Source organism: Hypomesus nipponensis, chromosome 23, assembly GCF_054491055.1.
Source record: "Hypomesus nipponensis isolate SF chromosome 23, ASM5449105v1, whole genome shotgun sequence".
Classification (NCBI taxonomy): domain Eukaryota; kingdom Metazoa; phylum Chordata; class Actinopteri; order Osmeriformes; family Osmeridae; genus Hypomesus; species Hypomesus nipponensis.
Window position 1 is genome coordinate 2,240,780 of NC_140383.1, and position 19,430 is coordinate 2,260,209.

Below are 19,430 nucleotides of genomic sequence, written 5' to 3' on the forward strand. Positions count from 1 at the left end.
TGGCAATTTTTTTTTTACCTCAAATTAAGTCAGTCTTAGTATTTATGCCACAGACAAGCTTAGTTAGACGAGTCTAACCTGACAATTTAAGACAGTCTTAAGGCCCCGTCACACCATAACGTTCTGGTTGATGTTCTATGACGTTAGAAGAAACGTTGCTAATTGTCCATGGTCGCTGGTGTAGTGCTGGTACAGCACCAGAAGAGCGTTGTGTGGACGCTGGTGACGTTGGTCAACGGCGATGATCGGCGGAGAACGGTGGTCCAAAAAAAAGGTTTTGAACATGCAAATAAGTTCTCATGGAGACCAGCGTTTTTCAACATTTAGTTTTAAACGATAGACACGCTGAAGAACGTTTGTGGAACGTTTGACCAACGTTGCACGCGTTTGGCTATCGTTGGTCAGTTGTTACCCTAGTGTTACTTGGTTATTCATTGTTTGCTTCGTTTTCATTGTTTGCTTTCGTCACACGTCGTCGCAACCCAGTGACACGTCCTCACACGCTTAGTTTTCAGGGGTGTCTGACTTGGTCACTGTTACACGCTCCTCATGCGTCAGTCCCAGGCTAGTCATGCGTTATAGTCACACATTAGTCACACGCCAGATGTGTCCACCTTGCCCTACAACGCTTGAAATGGAACGATTACAACTTTCAGAGAACGTTGACCAGAACGTTATGGTGTGACGGGGCCTTAAGGCTAAGACTAGTCTTTATGCAGCTGGCCCCAGGGTTGCAATTACCAACACTTGCTCATAATAAGACCGTTTTTAATGCAATTATAGGCATGTAATAAAAAGGAGTCAGACCCTCATCACGGTATCTCCCCTCCAGTACAATGACTCTCAATGACACAATGACAGGAGAGTAGATGCTAATTTTGCTTACTGGTTGAAGATCTAGTGCTAATGTGGGCCCTGGGCAATGACTGTCATGTGTCTGGGTTAAGTTCCAATAACCATCAACATAAAATGCCAACTATATGAATATTCAGGCCACCTCAGATTCCCATAATGCCATGTCAAGGTTTTATAAGCAACCTTGTTAATTCTTCCAGGAGGTAAGCCACTTAATGACTTTTAGAAAGATGTGGAAGACCACTTGGAAAACATGCATTTTAAGTGGTTTGTTGATTAAGCAAAAATGTAGATACATAGCAGTGATTGATTTTTTTCCTCTACCTATCTTTTCAGCCGAGTCTCAGGGTCCCAAGAAGGATGTGGTCTTCCTCATTGATGGCTCAGACAGCGTAGGAAGAGAGTTTCCCATCATCCAGGAGTTCATACGCAGAGTTGTTGAAAACCTTAATGTGGGTGAGAACAAGATTCGAATTGGTGTGGTGCAGTATGGTGACTCCCCTTCAGCAGATATGTACCTGAACTCCCATACAACCAAAGAGGGCGTCATGAATGCTGTGAAGTCGCTGAGACAGCGTGGTGGGAGGCAGCGTAACTTGGGCCAGGCTGTGGAGTTTGTCAGTCGGGACGTGCTCACAGCTGCACGTGGAGGCAGAAAGCAGGAGGGTGTCCATCAGTTTGTGATTGTCGTTTCTGGAGGAAGTTCCACTGACGATGTCAGACGGGCAGCAACCTCGCTTAAGCAGTCCGGGGTTCTGCCCTTCAGCATTGGGACCAGAGATGCTAACCAACAGGAGCTCCAGATGATCTCCTACGTTCCTAACTTTGCTTACACCGTGGACGACTTCCCTGGTCTATACACTGTCCAGGAAAACTTGATCTCCACGCTGACAGAGTTGTCAGATGAAGAAATTGCCAGGCTGCGTCCGGTATTCCCAAGTTTTGATGGTAAGGTTTCTTTTAAGTTTGAAATGTACTTTAAAGGTTGAAATGTAAACGTTTATCATTCTAACCACTTTTGATGTGTTAGAAATGTTTTCCCTCCCCAAAGGATCGTTTACTTTGTTTTTCTGAATGACAGCAGTGTTTATTTGTTTTCCAGAATATTTGCTATCTAAACATGTTTACTTTGAAAGTTGTTCCTAACCACCCAAAAAATGTTTTTTTTACCTTCTTTAAAAGTGACAACCACAGTAGTAACCACTGGCGGAGACAAGAGGGATGTGGTATTCCTCATTGACGGAACAACAGCAGTACGCAACGAGTTCCCTGCTATCAGGGATATGATCAACAGGGTAGTGGGAAAGCTGGATGTGGGTCTGGATCGCGTCAGGGTGTCGGTGGTGCAGTACAGTGATGACGCCAAAGTGGAGTTCCTTTTGAACGAATTCTCAACAAAAGAGGAAGTCCGCCAGGCTGTGAGCAGGCTGCGGAGCAGAGGCGGGAACCAGCTCAACACAGGGCGTGCTCTTGACTGGGTCTCCAAGAACATATACCAGAGATCAGCAGGTAGTCGGATTGAGGATGCTGTGCCACAGTTCCTGATCCTAGTCACTGGAGGCAAGTCTTCAGATGATGTTTCTGGTCCGGCTAATCAGCTGAAGACCAACCTTGTTGCTCCTCTTGCCATTGGGGCAAGGAATGCTGATCCCAATGAACTGAGGCAGATCGCACTGAAGCCAGAGCTTACCTACACTATCAGCAACTTCGGGCAACTTCCAAGTGTTGAGCAGCAACTCATTGCTTCAGTCAACACCATGACCACTGCTGACATCTCTACTAGTGTTGTTGACTCAGTCCGTAAGTAATTCAAAGTATATGCATACTGTACTTTCAATGGGTGGTCACATGTATATTATTTAAGGCATCTCCATTCTGGTCAACTTTCTATTTGAACAATATTTCTAAAACATATTTTATGGTGCTTGTTTTCATAAAGTTGTATACAATTTTAAGATAGTCCTTTTATACTTCTTAACAGGAAACCTAAACATGGGGAGAAAGGACATCATTTTCCTCGTTGATGGATCAGACACCACTGGCTCTTCCGGCATCGCCCACATCCGTGACTTCATCCTGAACATAGTTCAGCAGCTCAATGTTCAGCCAGACCACGTGCGGGTATCTGTTGTCCAATACTCAGACAAGGTTAAGACTGAGTTTTCCCTCAACTCCCACAACAACAAGCCAGATGTACTGTCAGCTATCAAGAGACTTCGTCAGATGGGCGGCCGGTCCTCAAACTTGGCCGAAGCCATTGAGCATGTGATCCGGAATGAGCTGAAAGCCTCAGCAGGTGTCCGTCTGGCCGAAGCCTCCCAGCATCTTGTGGTTCTCACTGGCGGACGCTCCACATCCGACCTGTCAGTTTATGGGCCTCTGCTGAAGGGGTCTCGAGTCAACTGCATTGGTATCGGCGCTGGGGCCGCTGACGCCAGGCAGCTGAAACAAATCGCCACCACCTCAGAAGATGTTCTCCAGGTGCCAACGTTCCCGGGGTTGCCTGTCATCAGAGAGAAGTTCATTGCCCGTCTTAATGGGACTATCCCAGAGGAGCCCACCCCAGATAGGGAGGACCCCAGTAAGTATGTTTAGAGATGATCCTAAATGGATTGTAACAGTTAATTCACATAGAAATGTGGGAGGAAATTCACCTAAAAGCATGAACATTTTGTTAATAATCCCTTTCTTGCTTCTTCTACTCTATTTACATTTAGTCATTTACATTTAGTAGACACTCTTATCCAGAGCAACTTACAGTAAGTACAGGGACATTCGCCCAAGGACACAACGTCATATGGCACGGCGGGGAATCAATCCGGCAACCTTCTGATTACCAGCCCGACTCCCTCACCGCTCAGCCATCTGACTCCCTGTTAATCACTATTCTTTTCTAATCCAACCCTAACCTGCTTCCTCTTGACTTCAGATCTCCCCAAAGCCAAGGCGGCTGATATTGTGTTTTTGGTCGATGGCTCCATCAATCTGGGCAAGGACAACTTCAAGGAGGTTATGGAGTTCATCCTGAATCTCATCGACCTTTTCTTCACTGAGAGGGACAAACTTCAGATTGGCCTGGCGCACTACTCCACGGATATGACCGACGTCTTCTTCCTCAACACTTACAAGGACAAGGACGACATCATCAGTGCCATCTCCCGGACCGAGTACAAGGGTGGGCGGAAGATCAACACAGGTGCAGCCATTCGCCACGTGCAGCAGAACCACTTCATCAAGGAGAAAGGAAGCAGGAAGGACGAAGGCATCCCTCAGATCCTGATGATCGTCACTGGAGGACGTTCGTCTGACGACGGCAAGTCTGCAGCTCTCGCTCTGAAAGCTACCGGTGTGCGAATCTACGCAGTTGGAGTGGGGAATATCGAGGATGAGTTGATCGACCTGGGCAGCGAGGCCACCACAGTGGCGAGGGCAAGCACTTTCCTGGAGCTATCGGAGCTCAACGAGCAGATCCTGGAAACGCTAGATGATGAGGTGAAAGGTGTGAAACTCTGCACAGGTGTGCCGGAATCAGTCAAAAGTGAGTATCACTGAGATTATGCTGTTTTGTCTCTATTTCATTTCAATATGTCAAATAGAGTATGTACACTAAGTAGAATGCCAAATTTCTGAAACCAGCCATTGTAGCATTACTTCAATTACACTGTATGTCTGTCTCTCTCAAAGGCTGCAATGTGGAGGTGTTGGTGGGCTTTGACGTGTCTGCCCAGAACATTTTTGCCGCCCAGACCAACCTCCAGACCAAGATGGGAGCCATCCTCCAGAGAATCTCCAAGATGGCGTCTATCAGCTGCTCCTCGGGCCAGTTCCCCACTGTCCAGGTGGGGATGCTGGCCATGGACTCTGCCTCCGAGCCAGTTATGCTGGAATTCACTGATAACGCAGATGAGCTGTTCGAAGCGTTCAAGGGCTTGAGAAACTCCGGCCCTTACCTTCTCAATGGCAAGACTATCACTGCTTACAACACAAGGTTCAAAAGCAGACTGGTTGACACCACTAAGGTGGGTATATCTTTTAATGTACAGTATTGTTATATTTAGACTATCTGTAATCATATGGACATGTGAAACGTACATGTTGTGTACATTTTCCTCTCTGAATGGTGAAGGTTGTGATTCATTTGACTGATGGATTGGATGGCCAATACTCTGAGATGAAGAGACGAGTTGAGGAGCTTCGGCTTTCCGGTAAGAAGAACAAACTGATTACAACTGCATTCCAAAATCAGTGAAAAGATTAGCAATCTGTCCAAATGAGGAACAAATTCAGTTCATCATTTGCCCGTTGTAGTTTGTCTGTTCAAGCTTGAAGAACACGAGAACTTTAATTTATAAACCTGCATGTACAGTATGACTGGAGTCTTGTACATGTCATGCTAGGTGTGAGCAGCTTCATCCTGGTGGGTCTTGAGCGCGTGCCCAGGTTTGAAGAGGCAGTGCTGCTGGAGTTCGGCCGTGGTTTCCGGTATACTCGCCCCCTGCGTGTCAACATCATGGACCTGGACTATGAGCTAATGGAGGAACTGGTAGGTTTTTCCAATACCCAATAAATACACCACCACATGACGATTGTCTGTGTCCTTTCTTATCTCGGCCAGTAATATATTGTGTCCTATCTAGGACAATATTGCTGAGAGGGAGTGCTGCGCAGTGCCATGCAAGTGCACAGGCACCAGAGGAGATCGAGGTGGAGTTGGCTTACCAGGACCTAAGGTAATTCATTTATTTACTTCTGTGCCAGTTCTATAAATAAGAATATAACACACTGTCTGACTATAGATGTGGATATGTTAATATGCTATAAACAAACAAATGTTTGTTTTGTATTACAGGGCAGTCCAGGTGGAGTAGGATACCCAGGGCATCCTGGAGATGAGGGCGGACCTGTGAGTCTCATATCTTCTTGTTCCCTCTTCAGACTCTATCTTCTATAGCTGTGTTATTTAGGATTTCTGCTTTTTATATCAAACTAAATTCAACATCATGTTGTTTTTTGTTTTTCCTGACAGGGAGACAGAGGTCCTCCTGGTGTGAATGGAACTCAGGGTTTCCAGGGCTGTCCAGGTCAGAGAGGCGTCAAGGTAAGCTGCCGCAAACTATGAAGAATTCTGGTCATTTTAATCAATATTTAGCAATTTATGTCATCTTGTTCAGAATGAAATCAGTGCATGGACTAAAGGATTTTGTTCTTGCGTTTTTTAGGGTTCTCGTGGATACTCTGGCGAAAAAGTGAGTTTATGTGGATTACATAGACACTACTTTATCAACATCTTCAGATTTATTTTATTTGAACTCAAAACATTTTATGCATTTTAACAGGGAGATTTTGGAGAGATTGGCCTGGATGGTATTAATGGAGAAGAGGTAAGAGTGTTTTTTAAAAGATTACTGAATTTTCCTCATGAAAATATATTTTAAGATGATGTCCAAAAACTAAATGTACAAAGCTTAATATGGAGAAGTTAAAGATTGGCCTTCTTTCAAGAAAACCTTCTTGATATCCAAGACTTTGTCATGCTAAAGGATTTTCCTACTGTTTCAAATGTTGTAGCAATGCAGATGTGCTCTCAGCAAGATTATTGAATGTGATTGTATGGATAATGTTCTTTGCTTCCTGCAGGGTACCAGTGGAATTGTTGGGCCCCCTGGAGATAGAGGGAATCCAGGGAGAAGGGTGAGAACGTGGAACCTTTTACAACCCTACAAACCCATCCTGGTCCTGAATAAGAACATTCAGTAGTGTAATGACTTTCTAATGTTTTTGTTCCAGGGACCCAAAGGCCTTAAAGGAAAGGCGGGAGATTTTGGGGGTGTTGGAATCAGGGGAGATCCTGTAAGTATTTATGTGAAAAGCCACATGTGTTAGGTCAGTGTTGGTTGTCTTTACAGTGGGAAGGGAACACAGGGATAGGGGTAAATAAACCAATCCTAAATCAGTTTGCTCAAAGTCTTCAATGGTTGTCTAATTAAACCTAATAAGACAAACAATAACAATTGGGTCAATTTCTTTCCCAGGGTGCAACCGGGCTGGATAACAACCAGCCGGGACCTAAAGGGGACCTAGGCGATGCTGGTCCAGTGGTAAAGTCTTGCTGCTCCCCTCCTCAAGCTAAGCTTTACAACAACCTTACACTGGGTTACGGTCTGTACTATTCCTTCACTGACATACAGCTGTGATTACCACAGGGAGAGCCAGGACAGGATGGCACCAGGGGGGGCGCAGGCGAACCAGGAAGGAGGGTGAGATTCACCTCCTATTAAGTATATTGTTATATTACGATTATCTGATGGCCGTACTGCCATTTACCTCATACGTTCGGCTTATCCAGTGTGAGAAATGTGTAATCACGAAATATGTAGGTAGTAAAGATCTTAGATTGGTTGTTCTTTAACTGTACCTTCTCTCTCTCTCTCTTCCATTCTCAGGGTGCTGACGGTAGGAGAGGCGCTCCTGGACCAGCTGTAAGTTGGCCGTGCTTTGTGTCCCTCTGTAGTTTCCATAGTTCATCCCCAGAGATAAATACGAGTGAGAGACTGTGATGTCATAGAGCATGTGCAAGCCTCTCATGCCAATTGAGCTTCTAAGACAATAAATAAAAATGCTAGCTGAAAATCCACAACACTGAAACACTATTATCTGTGAGGGACACAGGTGACTACACACATAGGTTGTGCTTAGAAGTTGTTTTGAAAACTTGCCCAGCACCTGTAACCAATCACCTATTTCAGTCTAAACATGCATGAGCAGAATGACATCACCACTCATGTAGTTCTTTAAACTTCAGTTATACAACAGTTAGTTCTGACCAAGCAATTTTATTGGACAAGAGGCATTACATGATACTTGGCAATTACACCACCGTGTCTTTTAAGAATTAAAATAAGAAGATTCTTAAAATATCAAGGAATCACTAGCGTTTTTTGTTGTTAGCATTGCCCTCACCACAGGACTGTATTAATCAAGGAGCGTAGGTTTGGTTTGAACATTGGTGGAAACAAAATATTTGTATCCCTCTAAACCTGCACATATGGTATCAATACTTTCTTGTTCTCTTGGTCATTATCTACCATTGTGTTTTTCTGAAGGGACCTTTGGGCAAGCCTGGAGCTGACGGGCTCCAGGGAGAGCCAGGGATTGGAGGATCCAGGGTGAGTTTATCCATTCATTCATCCTCCTATCGTCCACAACCATCCTCCTGAGACATGGAAGTACAAGCTTTTAGAATGTTTACGTTTTACAATACTCACGTGTTTGAATGGTTTTTTTGTTACAGTTATGCATCTGTTATTAAATAACTACTAGGATTACAGAGCTTTTTATAGTTTCTTAAGTGGACGTGAATGAATTGCTCTGTCTTGGGAGGGTGTCTTTGTTTGTTGAGGGTTTAGTAGAACATTTAAACCTCTTGTGAGGAAATGTGTGGACCTAAGCCTAAATCACAATGACTCAAATGCTTTTACTGGCTGCATGAGAATATGATGTTGTGACTGGAGGGAAATAGTTGTATGAATTCCAATTGGCAAGAGAATAGCAGTCTTGTTTGTTGTATTTCCATCTAGTATTTTTCATCCACACATTGGTCTACAATACAGTTAAAACAGTGCAGCAATGGTGGAAGATGCAGAATGTTTAGTTTTGTAGTTTAATAAACGTATGCTGCATGTTACTGTATGTGCAGTACTCTACATGTGTTTTGTATGTGTATACAGTGTTCTTCATGTGTTTTGTATGTTTTCTTCCAGGGACCAGCAGGACCCACGGGTACACCAGGAACCCGAGGCGAGGATGGGAACCCAGGACCCAGGGTGGGTGCACACAACCACAGCTGTATCATGTGTGACATGATACAAATGAGGATCAGGACATTCATCTCTGAAGGGAAAAACAACAGCGATCACTTCATTTGAGTGATGATTCGCTTTAGTCAAACAACCTGTTTGATCAAAGGAAACCTATTTTGTTTCTTCATAAACCTTTTGCTTTCAGTTCTGTTGACGCTTGTAACTTAAATAAATAAAGATATCTGGATGGATCCAATCGAGATCAACAGTAAACACAAGCACCGCGCGTTTGTAGATCAAACGGCTTTGTCAATTCGACTCCACTGAGTGAAAGCAAATGACAGTACATGTCTCTGCTCCCCTGCATAAACACAGCAGCATAAAAACCTGATACATTTACTATATTGAATCTGGAGCTGTATGGATTATACACTTTCTTTCATCTTCCATTGGGGTTCTGTAGGGCCCAGGAGGAGCCCAAGGACCCGCAGGAGACAAGGGACGACGGGGGGCTATTGGTCGCAAGGTGAGGGAAACACCGGGCACTGGTTCATTTGCTGTGCTTCGTACAGTATTTACCATGTCTTTTGAGGATCCGTTTTGAGATTGTAAATGCGCTTAAGACAAGACTCGACTGGCCACCTGAAGAACAGGTTTGAATCACCCTGGTCTGAGAAACTCATTGACCCAGGCCCCCAGGAATCAGGTTCCTGAACATACATGCCTGGTCTATCAGAGCAAACAGTAGATCCAGGTCACCGTGACTCTTCAACAAAAAAAAAATGTGGAAATATGTGCAAAGCATTCAGAGAAAAAGTGTTCCTCCTGTTTCCACCCATTTAACCCTCGCTGTTGTTGCGTCTGTGTTTCTGCCTCCTCCCAGGGAGAGCCAGGAGACCCTGGACCCAAAGGCATTGTGGGACCTCTGGGGCCTCGTGGGGAACCTGTAAGAATGATGTCACATCCTCTCTGCCCCTCAGAATGTCAAGAAAATTAAAACAATTAAGGGCGTTAGATTCTAGCAAGGCTGAGATGTTCCACAGCACACTAAAAGCTGTCGTTTGCACGCAGGGTGAGGATGGTCGGGATGGCTTTGGGATCCCGGGACCCAAGGGCAGGAGGGTAAGCACCATGACGACCCTCACCTTGACAACCCTCACTATGATAGCACTTACTATGATGACACTGAACTCATCCCTCTGATCTGTCCATGTCATTGCTATGCCCTTATATGAAGACATGTGATGAAATGTTTTAGCAACCATTTCAAAGCAGTGATTCTCCTACTTATCATTTTGCTTTGTACAGGGCGACGAGGGCTTCCCAGGGTTCCCAGGACCAAAGGTAATGGACGCCATAAGCAACATCACTAGCACTGTTAAGACAATTCAGTAGAACAAATGTTTGGTTCACAAGTAGACCACTACTTCTCAAAAGTGCATCAACCTTTCCTGAGGCAGCATCTCTTTTCCGATACACAAACTCTCATGTTTCACCCTAGATGGTTCCATAGCTATGTTTCTGTCCTCATCCAGGGTGAGGCAGGAGATGCAGGGACCCCTGGAGGACCTGGACGCCATGGCAACCGCGGCCAAACGGTGAGATGGTGGGGCGGGGGCGACAGGAGTGGGCTCCACCTCTAGCTGAGCTCTGGGATGATCGATTCACTAAAACATGATTACGCAGTCTCTGTGAAGAAGGGTTTCGTCATAGGTGTAAGGTTATGATAATAATACAAATATGTCATGGCAGCATTATTATTTCAAATTTGATGGTACTTATGTCCTCGTAATCCACCTTTCAGGTGTTCTAGTGATTTATTCAGTCAGATGGAAATATTTGAACACAAGTTATAACTTCACGTTCAACCATCTTTCTTTGTATACATTTAGTAATTTTACAGGTGAAATTTGAGGCAGGTATAAACACTGTTTTTGACTCTGACTTGTATCTGTTCTTCCACCAGGGTGTTTCAGGAGGTATTGGTTCACCGGGTCAGAAGGGAGATGTCGGATACCCTGGTTCCTACGTAAGAACAGGCTCCTTGCTTTTCCCTTGTTATTATCTGTGGTTATCTGTGGTTAATCCCATAACTATAAACTACAAAACCTTTCCTCAGTCCATGAGAGCATGAGACCTTCAAATTTAGGGCCTCTGTGCCTCGATGTAAGGCACTGTAGTAGGGCACTTGATTTGTACAACCTTTTTGACCAAATCTGGTCTTTTCACAAACAGAATGCAGTATATAATATCATGTAACAGAAACACTCTCAGTGGGATGTGTCTCACACCAGCTGTCTCCAGCCTCGTCATGCTCTGTTTCTCTTCCTACAGGGTCAGAAGGGGCCCAGAGGACCTGGTGTTGTGGTAAGAAAATGGTCATTTATCAGCAGAGGACATTTGTGTTAGAGGAGAAACCCAACACTCTGTGAGGGATGTGCCCCAAAATATTTTAACACCTGGTTCTGTACTTCCTCAGCAATGCGACCTGGTCAAGAAAATCAGAGATAACTGCCGTAAGTATGATTACGATGAGATTCATTCGAAAGATTTAGGATTTCTGTAGTAGTCAAAAGGTAAAATGACGGTATTTTCCTTTCCTTCCCTAGCCTGCTGCTACGGTAAGGAAACTCTGACCTAAGAATTATGAACATGAGGTTCATTCAACTTGCTAATGCATTGAACCACAGCTAAGAGCATTCACTCTTCACTCCCGCTCATTCTCTGTAACGAGACCAGTGAACCAGAGAATCCTTTTATAACAATCTAGATTTTCTGTTGAACAAGTGTGATGTCTCCCTCCGCTAAGGCAAGCAAGAGTGTCCTCTCTATCCCACCGAGCTGGCCTTCGCCCTGGACGCCTCAGACGGCGTGCCGGCCCCGGCCTTCAGAAACATGCGTGACGCCGTCCTCCGGCTGGTCGGCAACATCACCATCGCCGAGAGCAACTGTCCCCGCGGCGCACGTGTGGCCCTGACCCTCTACAACAATGAGGTGACCACCGAGATCAGGTTCGCCGACGCTCTGAAGCGCCGCGCTCTCGTGCAGCGCATCGAAGGACTGCAGGCCCTGCAGACACGCAAGCAGCGCAGCCTGGAGACTGCAATGAACTTCCTGGCTCAGAACACCTTCAAGAGGGTGCGGAGTGGCTTCCTGATGAGGAAGGTGGCCATCTTCTTCGTAAACGGGGCGGTGAAAGAATATCCGGCCATCAGCGCAGCGGCACTCAGGCTCTACGACGCCGGCATCGCCTCCGTGTTCCTGCTCAACCGTGAGGATCGCGCGCTCTCCAGAGCTCTGCAGGTACTGGGAGGGGCGACCAGAAAGGATGTTTGGCAGGCAAAAGAGAAAGCTTTGCTCTTCTTATAGAGGGGTGGTGATTGGTTTTATACTCCACTCTATAATGAGGAACTGCATTTCACCAGTGTGTGTAACATCTGATATCATCAGACAAGATAATTTCCTCTGGTAAGGTAGTCATTTTTCACGTTGTCGGTTTCTCTTTTTGTCTCAGATCAACAACACAGCCCTGGCTCAGGTGGTGGTTCTGCCCAGTCCTGGAAGTGCACAGTACAACTCTGTCATCCAGAAGGTTATGAACTGCCACGTGTGCTTTGGTAAGAGCTCTTTTGACCTCCGCAGATTTAAACCAAACGTTTTCGAAGCCAAAGCATTGTCATTTGATACTGTCTCCAAAAAACTGCAAATTACAGATGACAGAACTGAGTAAGCTTCACCATATCCATAGTACTTCTATTGTTGCTTAATTAGTATCATATTGCCTCATGGGAACATTGACAGTTGCATGCAAACTGAAAATAGCTTTCCAAACAAACTCAGGGAAACTTAATGGAAGCCATCACAAGTCTGAAACCTCTGCCAACGTGTTTTTCTCCTTACTCCAGACTTCTGCTCCCCGGATGCCATGTGCGATTACATCCCTCCAACGTCCCCCAGAGACCGGCGCTCCTTTACCTCAGATGTGGACATTGACATGGCCTTCGTCATGGACAGCTCCGAGACCACTTACCCCGCCACTTTCGACGAGATGAAGCACTACATGGCACACATGGTGGACCAGCTACAGATCTCCTCCAGCCCAGCCTCATCTATCCACCACGCCAGGGTGGCTGTGGTGCAGCAGGCCCCGTACGAGTTCCTCCGCAACAGCAGCGGCCTTCCCATCCACATCAACCTGCGGCTGACGGACCAGCACTCGGCCCGAGACATCCGGACCTTCCTGCTGGAGAAGACCCCTCAGCTGGAGGGAGGCCTGGCCCTGGCGGAGGCCATCGAGAGCACGGTGGAGCAGGTGTTCGAGAAAGCTCCTCACCAGCGAGACCTGAAGGTGCTGATCCTGATGGTGACCGGCCCGGTGGCCGAGGACGAGGACAGGCTGGTGCGGGTCGCCACGGAGATGAAGTGTAAGGGGTACTTCCTGGTGGTCCTGGGCGTGGGTGAGAAGCTTCGGGCCGCGGACACGCGAGTCCTGTCCCGCATGGTCAGCGAGCCGTCAGACGTGTTCTTCAAGAGGCTGGATGGCACCTCGCAGTTCTATGACAAATACATCCAGAACTTTGGTCGCCTGCTGCCCAAGTATCTCAGCAGTGAGTAGCTTCACATACATCCCACCGGTATCCATGTTCTCTCTGCGCATGGTACCTAACACTTACTGATATTAGTAACCTTGTTTGCTTCAGCAGGGGTGTGGGTTTGTTTTCAAAGGGGGTGAGGCATCTTTTTTATTATATAACTGAGGATGCGGCTGCTGTACTGTTCTTAATAAAAAGGCGGGGGACTGATTTGCCGTTTTCAAAATGCATCATGAAACCCAGGCCTCTGGTTGTCAGTATGGAGACAGCTTCTTACCACTTTGTTTTACGCTTCTGCATACAAGAGTGTTTAAAAGGTTTTTAGAGCATTGAGACCAAAGCATTTGTCTTGTGTTTGCAGTTGAGAATGCTTTCTACATGTCCCCTGAAGTCTCCAAACACTGCCAATGGTACCAGAGTGACCAGCCTTTCAAAAACCCTTTCAAAGCTTCTCAGGAGTGAGTGTTCAGACCACAGCTGGTGTATTACTCTAAAAAGCATGTATTGCATTAAGAATGTTCAACATAAGTAATCCTCTGTATGTGCTTAAAGGAAACATCACAAACACCATGAAAATCACCAGGAGGTCCATCCAAGGAAACACAAAGGTAAATATTTTTGCAAGTGCAGCCTTCTCCATCCATCATCATTCAGTCTGTGTAAACATAAGCCTTGGTCCAAGTTAACCTCAATCATAATCACACGCGTCACTTAACATCCTGAACGATCAGAATCGGTTGAGCTCCACGTGGCCAACGTGACCTCCAGCAGCCTGAGTCTGCGCTGGGCCGAGGCCGACCCCAAGCTCATGGCCTACTTCGAGGTGGCGGTGACACGCCTCCACGACCACGCCCTGGTGCTGAGGAAGAACGTCACAGGCACCGAGATGCTGGTGGAAGGCCTGGACGCCGGACAGACCTACCATGCTGTGGTCACCGCCCACACTGCCGACGGCAACACCGCCTCCAGCTACAAGGGCATCATCACCACAAGTAACCAACCGAGTGGACCGAGTTTGTCTGTTGTGGATGAGTTAGATGGATCGAATGTTTTATGCCTGACTGTTCCGTTTGATTTACTGTGCTGACTTACCTAAATCACAATCCACCATGAGTATGTGACAATGGAGATCTATTAACTGACGATATGACTGGTTGTCTTCCTCATCTATCCAACAGAAGCAGCCGAGCACAAAGTCTCCCACCACGTCTCTCTTCCTGCGTTGACACCTCCCCTAGACAAACCAGAAACGGGTGAGTGAAGCTATGTGTGTGTGTGAACCTAGGTGTGGGTGTGTGTGCTGGAGTGTGTCTGTGTGATTTTCTAGGTGCGTGTGGTGGGACACTAATGTGTATTTGTGTTTTGCTGAATAAGTGAGGTTTTGTCAGCTTGCGAGTACTGTAAGTTTATACTGATCAGAACAGATTTCCTTTGAACACGTGTTGGTTAAACACACAGATGTTGTTATGCAACCAGACACACATACATCCAACTGTTCCCTCTCCAGCCAGGGTTGAAGATAGACTTTGTGATATCTGATATCCCTGCAGCAAGGTTGAGCACAACTCCCAACAATGTGAAACGTATCAAACCACTTACGGCTTACCCACAAGGAATCTCTCAACAGTAGGATTATAGAGAGTTTAAAATCTTTTGAGAGTAATTTTCAAGGCAGTCTTAACTGCAAACTTACGTATCAGTGAAACATTTTGATGGCAAAAATACCACAGTGCCATGTTGTGAAAGAAATCTATTGATGAAGAATAATGGTTCCCAAGCTGTGCGTTGGATAGAGGCCTTGGCTTTCCCTCCTGGTAGAACCATAAGAAGGGAAATACCTAACGCATGAGATCATCTCCTACACCGGCCAGTCACTCTGCTTTAGTGTGGGCTTCTCCTTGACCTGCTTACAAACATTCACTGCAAGTTACCAGTTCAGATTTTGCATTGATGCTGTCATCGTCATGTGAACAGAAACAGTATTAGGTGAAACAAGAAGATTCCTCAACAGTACTTTACATTGTGCTGGAGGACGATCCTGTTTCAAAAGGCTCTGTGGTTGAAAGGTGATAGCTGTGCATGTCCAACACCGTGGTGCGTTTCATGTAGTCTCTCAGTATTGGCCAGGGGGTACCTTGACTGGATTAGAATCAGATGGTGGTTTTGCAGCATAACTCAAGAAACCACTCAGCCATAGAACTACTAAAACACTAAAATCTACTAACCAGGAATTAATTAACTGGCATTGGTGAAAACTAATTGCATTTTCATTCACTTTCATTCCCAAATAATCATCTATCCACTGCATCACTTTATTCATAGTAGTTTGACAACAGAAATCCTTTACCACTTCCTTCTCAACTGTTTACTTGAAATATTTAAAACAATGAAAACATGTAATGATAGTTTGCAGAGCATGTATGAATCAAGTTCTTGATTTAATCGGTACCTTGCACTCTTTTAAATATTAGCTTTGGTCTACATTTGATTCTTTGTGGTCAAGTGTTTTTACATCTCACATCACAATACAGTAGTAAACAATCTCACAACTCACTGTAACCTTTAAACATGCTTTCAAATCCATGCATTACATCTAATATTCATTCAAACTCCTCTCCTTCTTCCTCTCTCCCTCCTGTAAACGGTCTTTCGTTGTGCATGTTCCAGCTAACGAGCTCCCAGGCCCATGTTCACTTGACTATGACCCCGGACTGCCGTGCAAAGACTATCAGGCTAAGTGGTTCTTTGACAGAAAGAACGGGATCTGTACTCAGTTCTGGTACGGGGGTTGTGGAGGAAATGGAAATAGGTTCGAGACCGAGGCCCAGTGTCTGCAGCTCTGCGTGAGGTCAGGTACGTGGTGGTTGTCGCCAGGCTGAGTTGAGACGCAGCCCACCTAGCTGGTTTGCCTGAACCTAACCTGTGTTGCTAAGCTGTTGTTAAAGTACTGTATTGTAGTGTTGTGTAGGCTGTCGGGGTACGTAGGGGACTTGGAACATCCTAACATTCATTTGTCTCTAAACTATGACACTGTGGATTCCGTAGGACCAGTTTGACATTAGAGAAAGTTGTGGAACTTAGTTTGTAAAATGACATCATCTGGATATCTTTCTAAAAACCTCTAAATGTTGTTCCACAGCACCAGAACCTCAGCAGAACATGGAGCAAGTAAAGACTGAGATCCTTCCAGCTCCCGGTGAGTTCAGATCATCAACTTGTCTCACATTTACCATCATTATTAACGGCATATAATGTCACAGAACAATCCATTCCAAGTACCATCTGGTCCGCTTTTCATCTGGTCCTCTTTTCATCTGGTCCTCTTTGATCAGGGCTGTGCACCGTCCGTCATGCAAATATTTTTGTGGACAGCTGACACTTAAAAGAACAAGGACTTCCTCCTTGAGGACCGTGCCTTCAGTTCCCTCACACACTAGCCTGCCTCCTCAGACAGAGAGGGACCTCATGCCCGGGAAATGCTGAAACCCGGACAGGGATTCGTGAATGTAGCAGATTACACTGTAGTTGCGTAATCCAATCCCCCCGCCCCCCCCCCCCCCCCCGCCTGCATTAATTTAGCAAACAAAGAACCCTTTTTGTGCTCCACCACAAACCCCTTCGAATCTTCACAGTAAGTTATGGAACAAGTGAAAAGCCAAGAGTTAAAGAGAGAGGCTAAACTTGTGTCATTCCCTAGATGGGACCTGGCACAATTATAATCGTCGGGTGAATGAATACAGAGGGCTGTTCGCTCGTAGCGCGTAGCTGTCTATTGTACCTACAATTCCCACCTCTACATGCTGCTATTAGCATTATCTACTTCATAACTACTACATATTACACAGCTACTTTATATGCATGTGTCTATAGTCTTATAGTATTGCATTTACATTCCTAAGTTTCAGTGACTTGCTAATTGATACCATGGTCCCCTAGATCTACAGTATTCACTACATGTACCTCATTTTGTTTTTACATCACGTCAGCACGACATCTCACCAAGTTGAAATGACAGTGAATGGTTTTGTTTGCAACATCGTCATTATAACATCCCATGTGTGTTTCGGTTCACAGCGGCCCTAACAGGAAGTGACATCTGCCAGCTGGCCAAGGAGGAGGGCGCCTGCGCCAAGTTCGTCCTCAAGTGGCACTACGACGCCCTGAGCAAGAGCTGCTCTCGCTTCTGGTACGGAGGCTGCGGAGGGAACCAGAACCGCTTCAACACACACGAGGAGTGTGAGAAGGCCTGTGGAAAAACAGGTGGGTTTTTAATAAACATAAAAATGTCTTTCTGACTGTCTGGCCGTCTCTCTGGTGGTGTTGGAAGGAACATGAGCATGAGGTCGTCTGGTTGGTTTGGCTGTAAGGACCATCTCTGTGTTTTCTGTACTTCCAGGGCTGATTCATTGAATCGTTCTGTTCAATATAGTATTTTTGTTTTGGCTCTTGTGTTGGTTTAAGTAACTTCTGTAATTGCTGTCAGAGCTAAACACGGCAGGTTGCCAAGTAGGCAATCAGGACTGAATCTTAAATGTGTCATCCTTTCTACGATGGGTAGAGCTCAGGGGTAGAGCATTTGACTGCAGATCATGAGGTTTACAGGTTCAATTACCCCCTGTCTGGATCACAGCATCTGATGAATAAATACATTCCTATTGTTACTCTGTGCTGCTCTTCCACTGTGCTTGTGACTCTTTCAGCTTCTCCTGTCTGATAATTAAGGAAATGAGGAAGTAAACCTGAAGGTAACTGATGTTGATGTTTGTTTTCTCTCATCTCACAGCAGCTGCCAGCAGAGGAATCATCGCCGCTATAAGAACATAGGAGGACATTGATGAATTGTCAACTTATACCTCTGTTGAGGAAATTCTGAGGACAACCAACTAAAAATAGCGTGAAGGCGATGCTATACCAAAGCAAAAAGGTGGCTGCACTGGATTCCACAAGAAGAAGAAAAAAAATCTTGAAGTAGTTTTTTGTCACACAAAAAGAAAGCAACACAATTTGCTGCATGATTTATCTTCCTACTGGTGCTACATAGTGTTTTCCTTTGTTTGTTAGTTTTTATTTTTTGGGGGGGGGGGTTGAGTTGCAGAGTACGTCCAATGTTGCATTGTAACATTTACACCATCTGTTTATCATACTTGTTCAAAACCGTTTTATCATTAAAAACTTAATGTGTATGAATATAATGGACAGAGATTATCAATAAATCCAAACTTTGCAGGAATTATATTATTTAGTTCCGTAACCATTTATAACACACACACACACACACACACACACACACAGTGCCTCAATAAACTACTCATCATAGATTTATATATTGATTTTAAAAAATCACTAGTCTCCAGGCTTTCCCTCACAATGTTTTAAGACAATCACAATAACATAATCCATGCTGATGTTTACACAAGTCATTCCTGACAGTGTGTATATAATGACATTGATCAATTATCAGTGTCTAATGGCATTCATCATTTAACCTAAATGCACTTCTGGAACCACTGCCTCAAACACAAATGTTCCAGTATTTTTAAAAGAGGAATGTACTTTTCAAGCTGTTTAAAAATGTTTTGTTTTTGTTTTACTTATCTTTTGTGTCTCATCTGGGAACGGGGAAATAAAAAAATAATTAGACTTTCTAATAAACTCGAGCACTGGATTTTTTCTTTCATCTCGATCCAATCACCAACCGAGCAACATTTTGTGGTGTATTTTCTATGGTTGCATAAGAAGGCATCAAAGAAGCAAGAATAAAAAATATGTGTCCTTCATATCATCATCTCTGAACTTTTGAGAACATAAATCAATGGGTAAGATTTTAGTTTAAAGGGGAAATTCTACTTTTGGCCTGTGAAATATGTAGGTGATCGCCTTTTAGGGTAATGCTTGGTCCCTTGGGCCTGGGACATATAAAAAATGTTGGAGAGCATCCAAAACATTCAACACAACAGACCCAGTGAGAAAATCTGACAGATGCAGGTCAATATATCCACAAGGACTTTAATAACTGGACCAAATAACTACCTTGAATATCAGTACAGAGTATAAGAATATACCAGTGACTAGAACAAGGATCATCTTCAAAACACACTGTTGACACTAGTGCTTGATGGTCTGGATGAAAAACAGAGCATTTGTTACAGTGTCACACCACTTGATCCGTTGGAATACACCGTCA

At 44.9% G+C, this 19,430-nt stretch overlaps 1 protein-coding gene across 1 annotated transcript in view; it reads left to right on the forward strand.

Annotated features, from left to right (window-relative positions):
• col6a3 (collagen, type VI, alpha 3) overlaps nt 1-18,898 on the forward strand; it is an 81,239-nt gene extending 62,341 nt beyond the window's left edge. The window contains 41 exon segments of the mRNA XM_084688448.1: nt 103-126; nt 1,192-1,803; nt 2,050-2,639; nt 2,671-2,695; nt 2,837-3,436; nt 3,785-4,393; nt 4,540-4,874; nt 4,982-5,060; nt 5,253-5,398; nt 5,493-5,585; nt 5,705-5,758; nt 5,882-5,953; nt 6,075-6,101; nt 6,192-6,236; nt 6,493-6,546; nt 6,643-6,705; nt 6,888-6,953; nt 7,059-7,112; nt 7,299-7,334; nt 7,959-8,021; nt 8,616-8,678; nt 9,118-9,180; nt 9,538-9,600; nt 9,726-9,776; nt 9,963-9,998; nt 10,190-10,252; nt 10,621-10,683; nt 10,989-11,021; nt 11,134-11,170; nt 11,264-11,275; nt 11,464-11,957; nt 12,169-12,271; nt 12,560-13,261; nt 13,608-13,704; nt 13,799-13,854; nt 13,978-14,238; nt 14,425-14,499; nt 15,914-16,099; nt 16,386-16,442; nt 17,321-17,506; nt 18,030-18,898. Of these exon segments, the coding sequence (XP_084544574.1) occupies nt 103-126; nt 1,192-1,803; nt 2,050-2,639; nt 2,671-2,695; nt 2,837-3,436; nt 3,785-4,393; nt 4,540-4,874; nt 4,982-5,060; nt 5,253-5,398; nt 5,493-5,585; nt 5,705-5,758; nt 5,882-5,953; nt 6,075-6,101; nt 6,192-6,236; nt 6,493-6,546; nt 6,643-6,705; nt 6,888-6,953; nt 7,059-7,112; nt 7,299-7,334; nt 7,959-8,021; nt 8,616-8,678; nt 9,118-9,180; nt 9,538-9,600; nt 9,726-9,776; nt 9,963-9,998; nt 10,190-10,252; nt 10,621-10,683; nt 10,989-11,021; nt 11,134-11,170; nt 11,264-11,275; nt 11,464-11,957; nt 12,169-12,271; nt 12,560-13,261; nt 13,608-13,704; nt 13,799-13,854; nt 13,978-14,238; nt 14,425-14,499; nt 15,914-16,099; nt 16,386-16,442; nt 17,321-17,506; nt 18,030-18,070 (6,389 nt within the window). The 3' untranslated portion in view covers nt 18,071-18,898.
• Nucleotides 18,899-19,430: the final 532 nt, after the last annotated feature.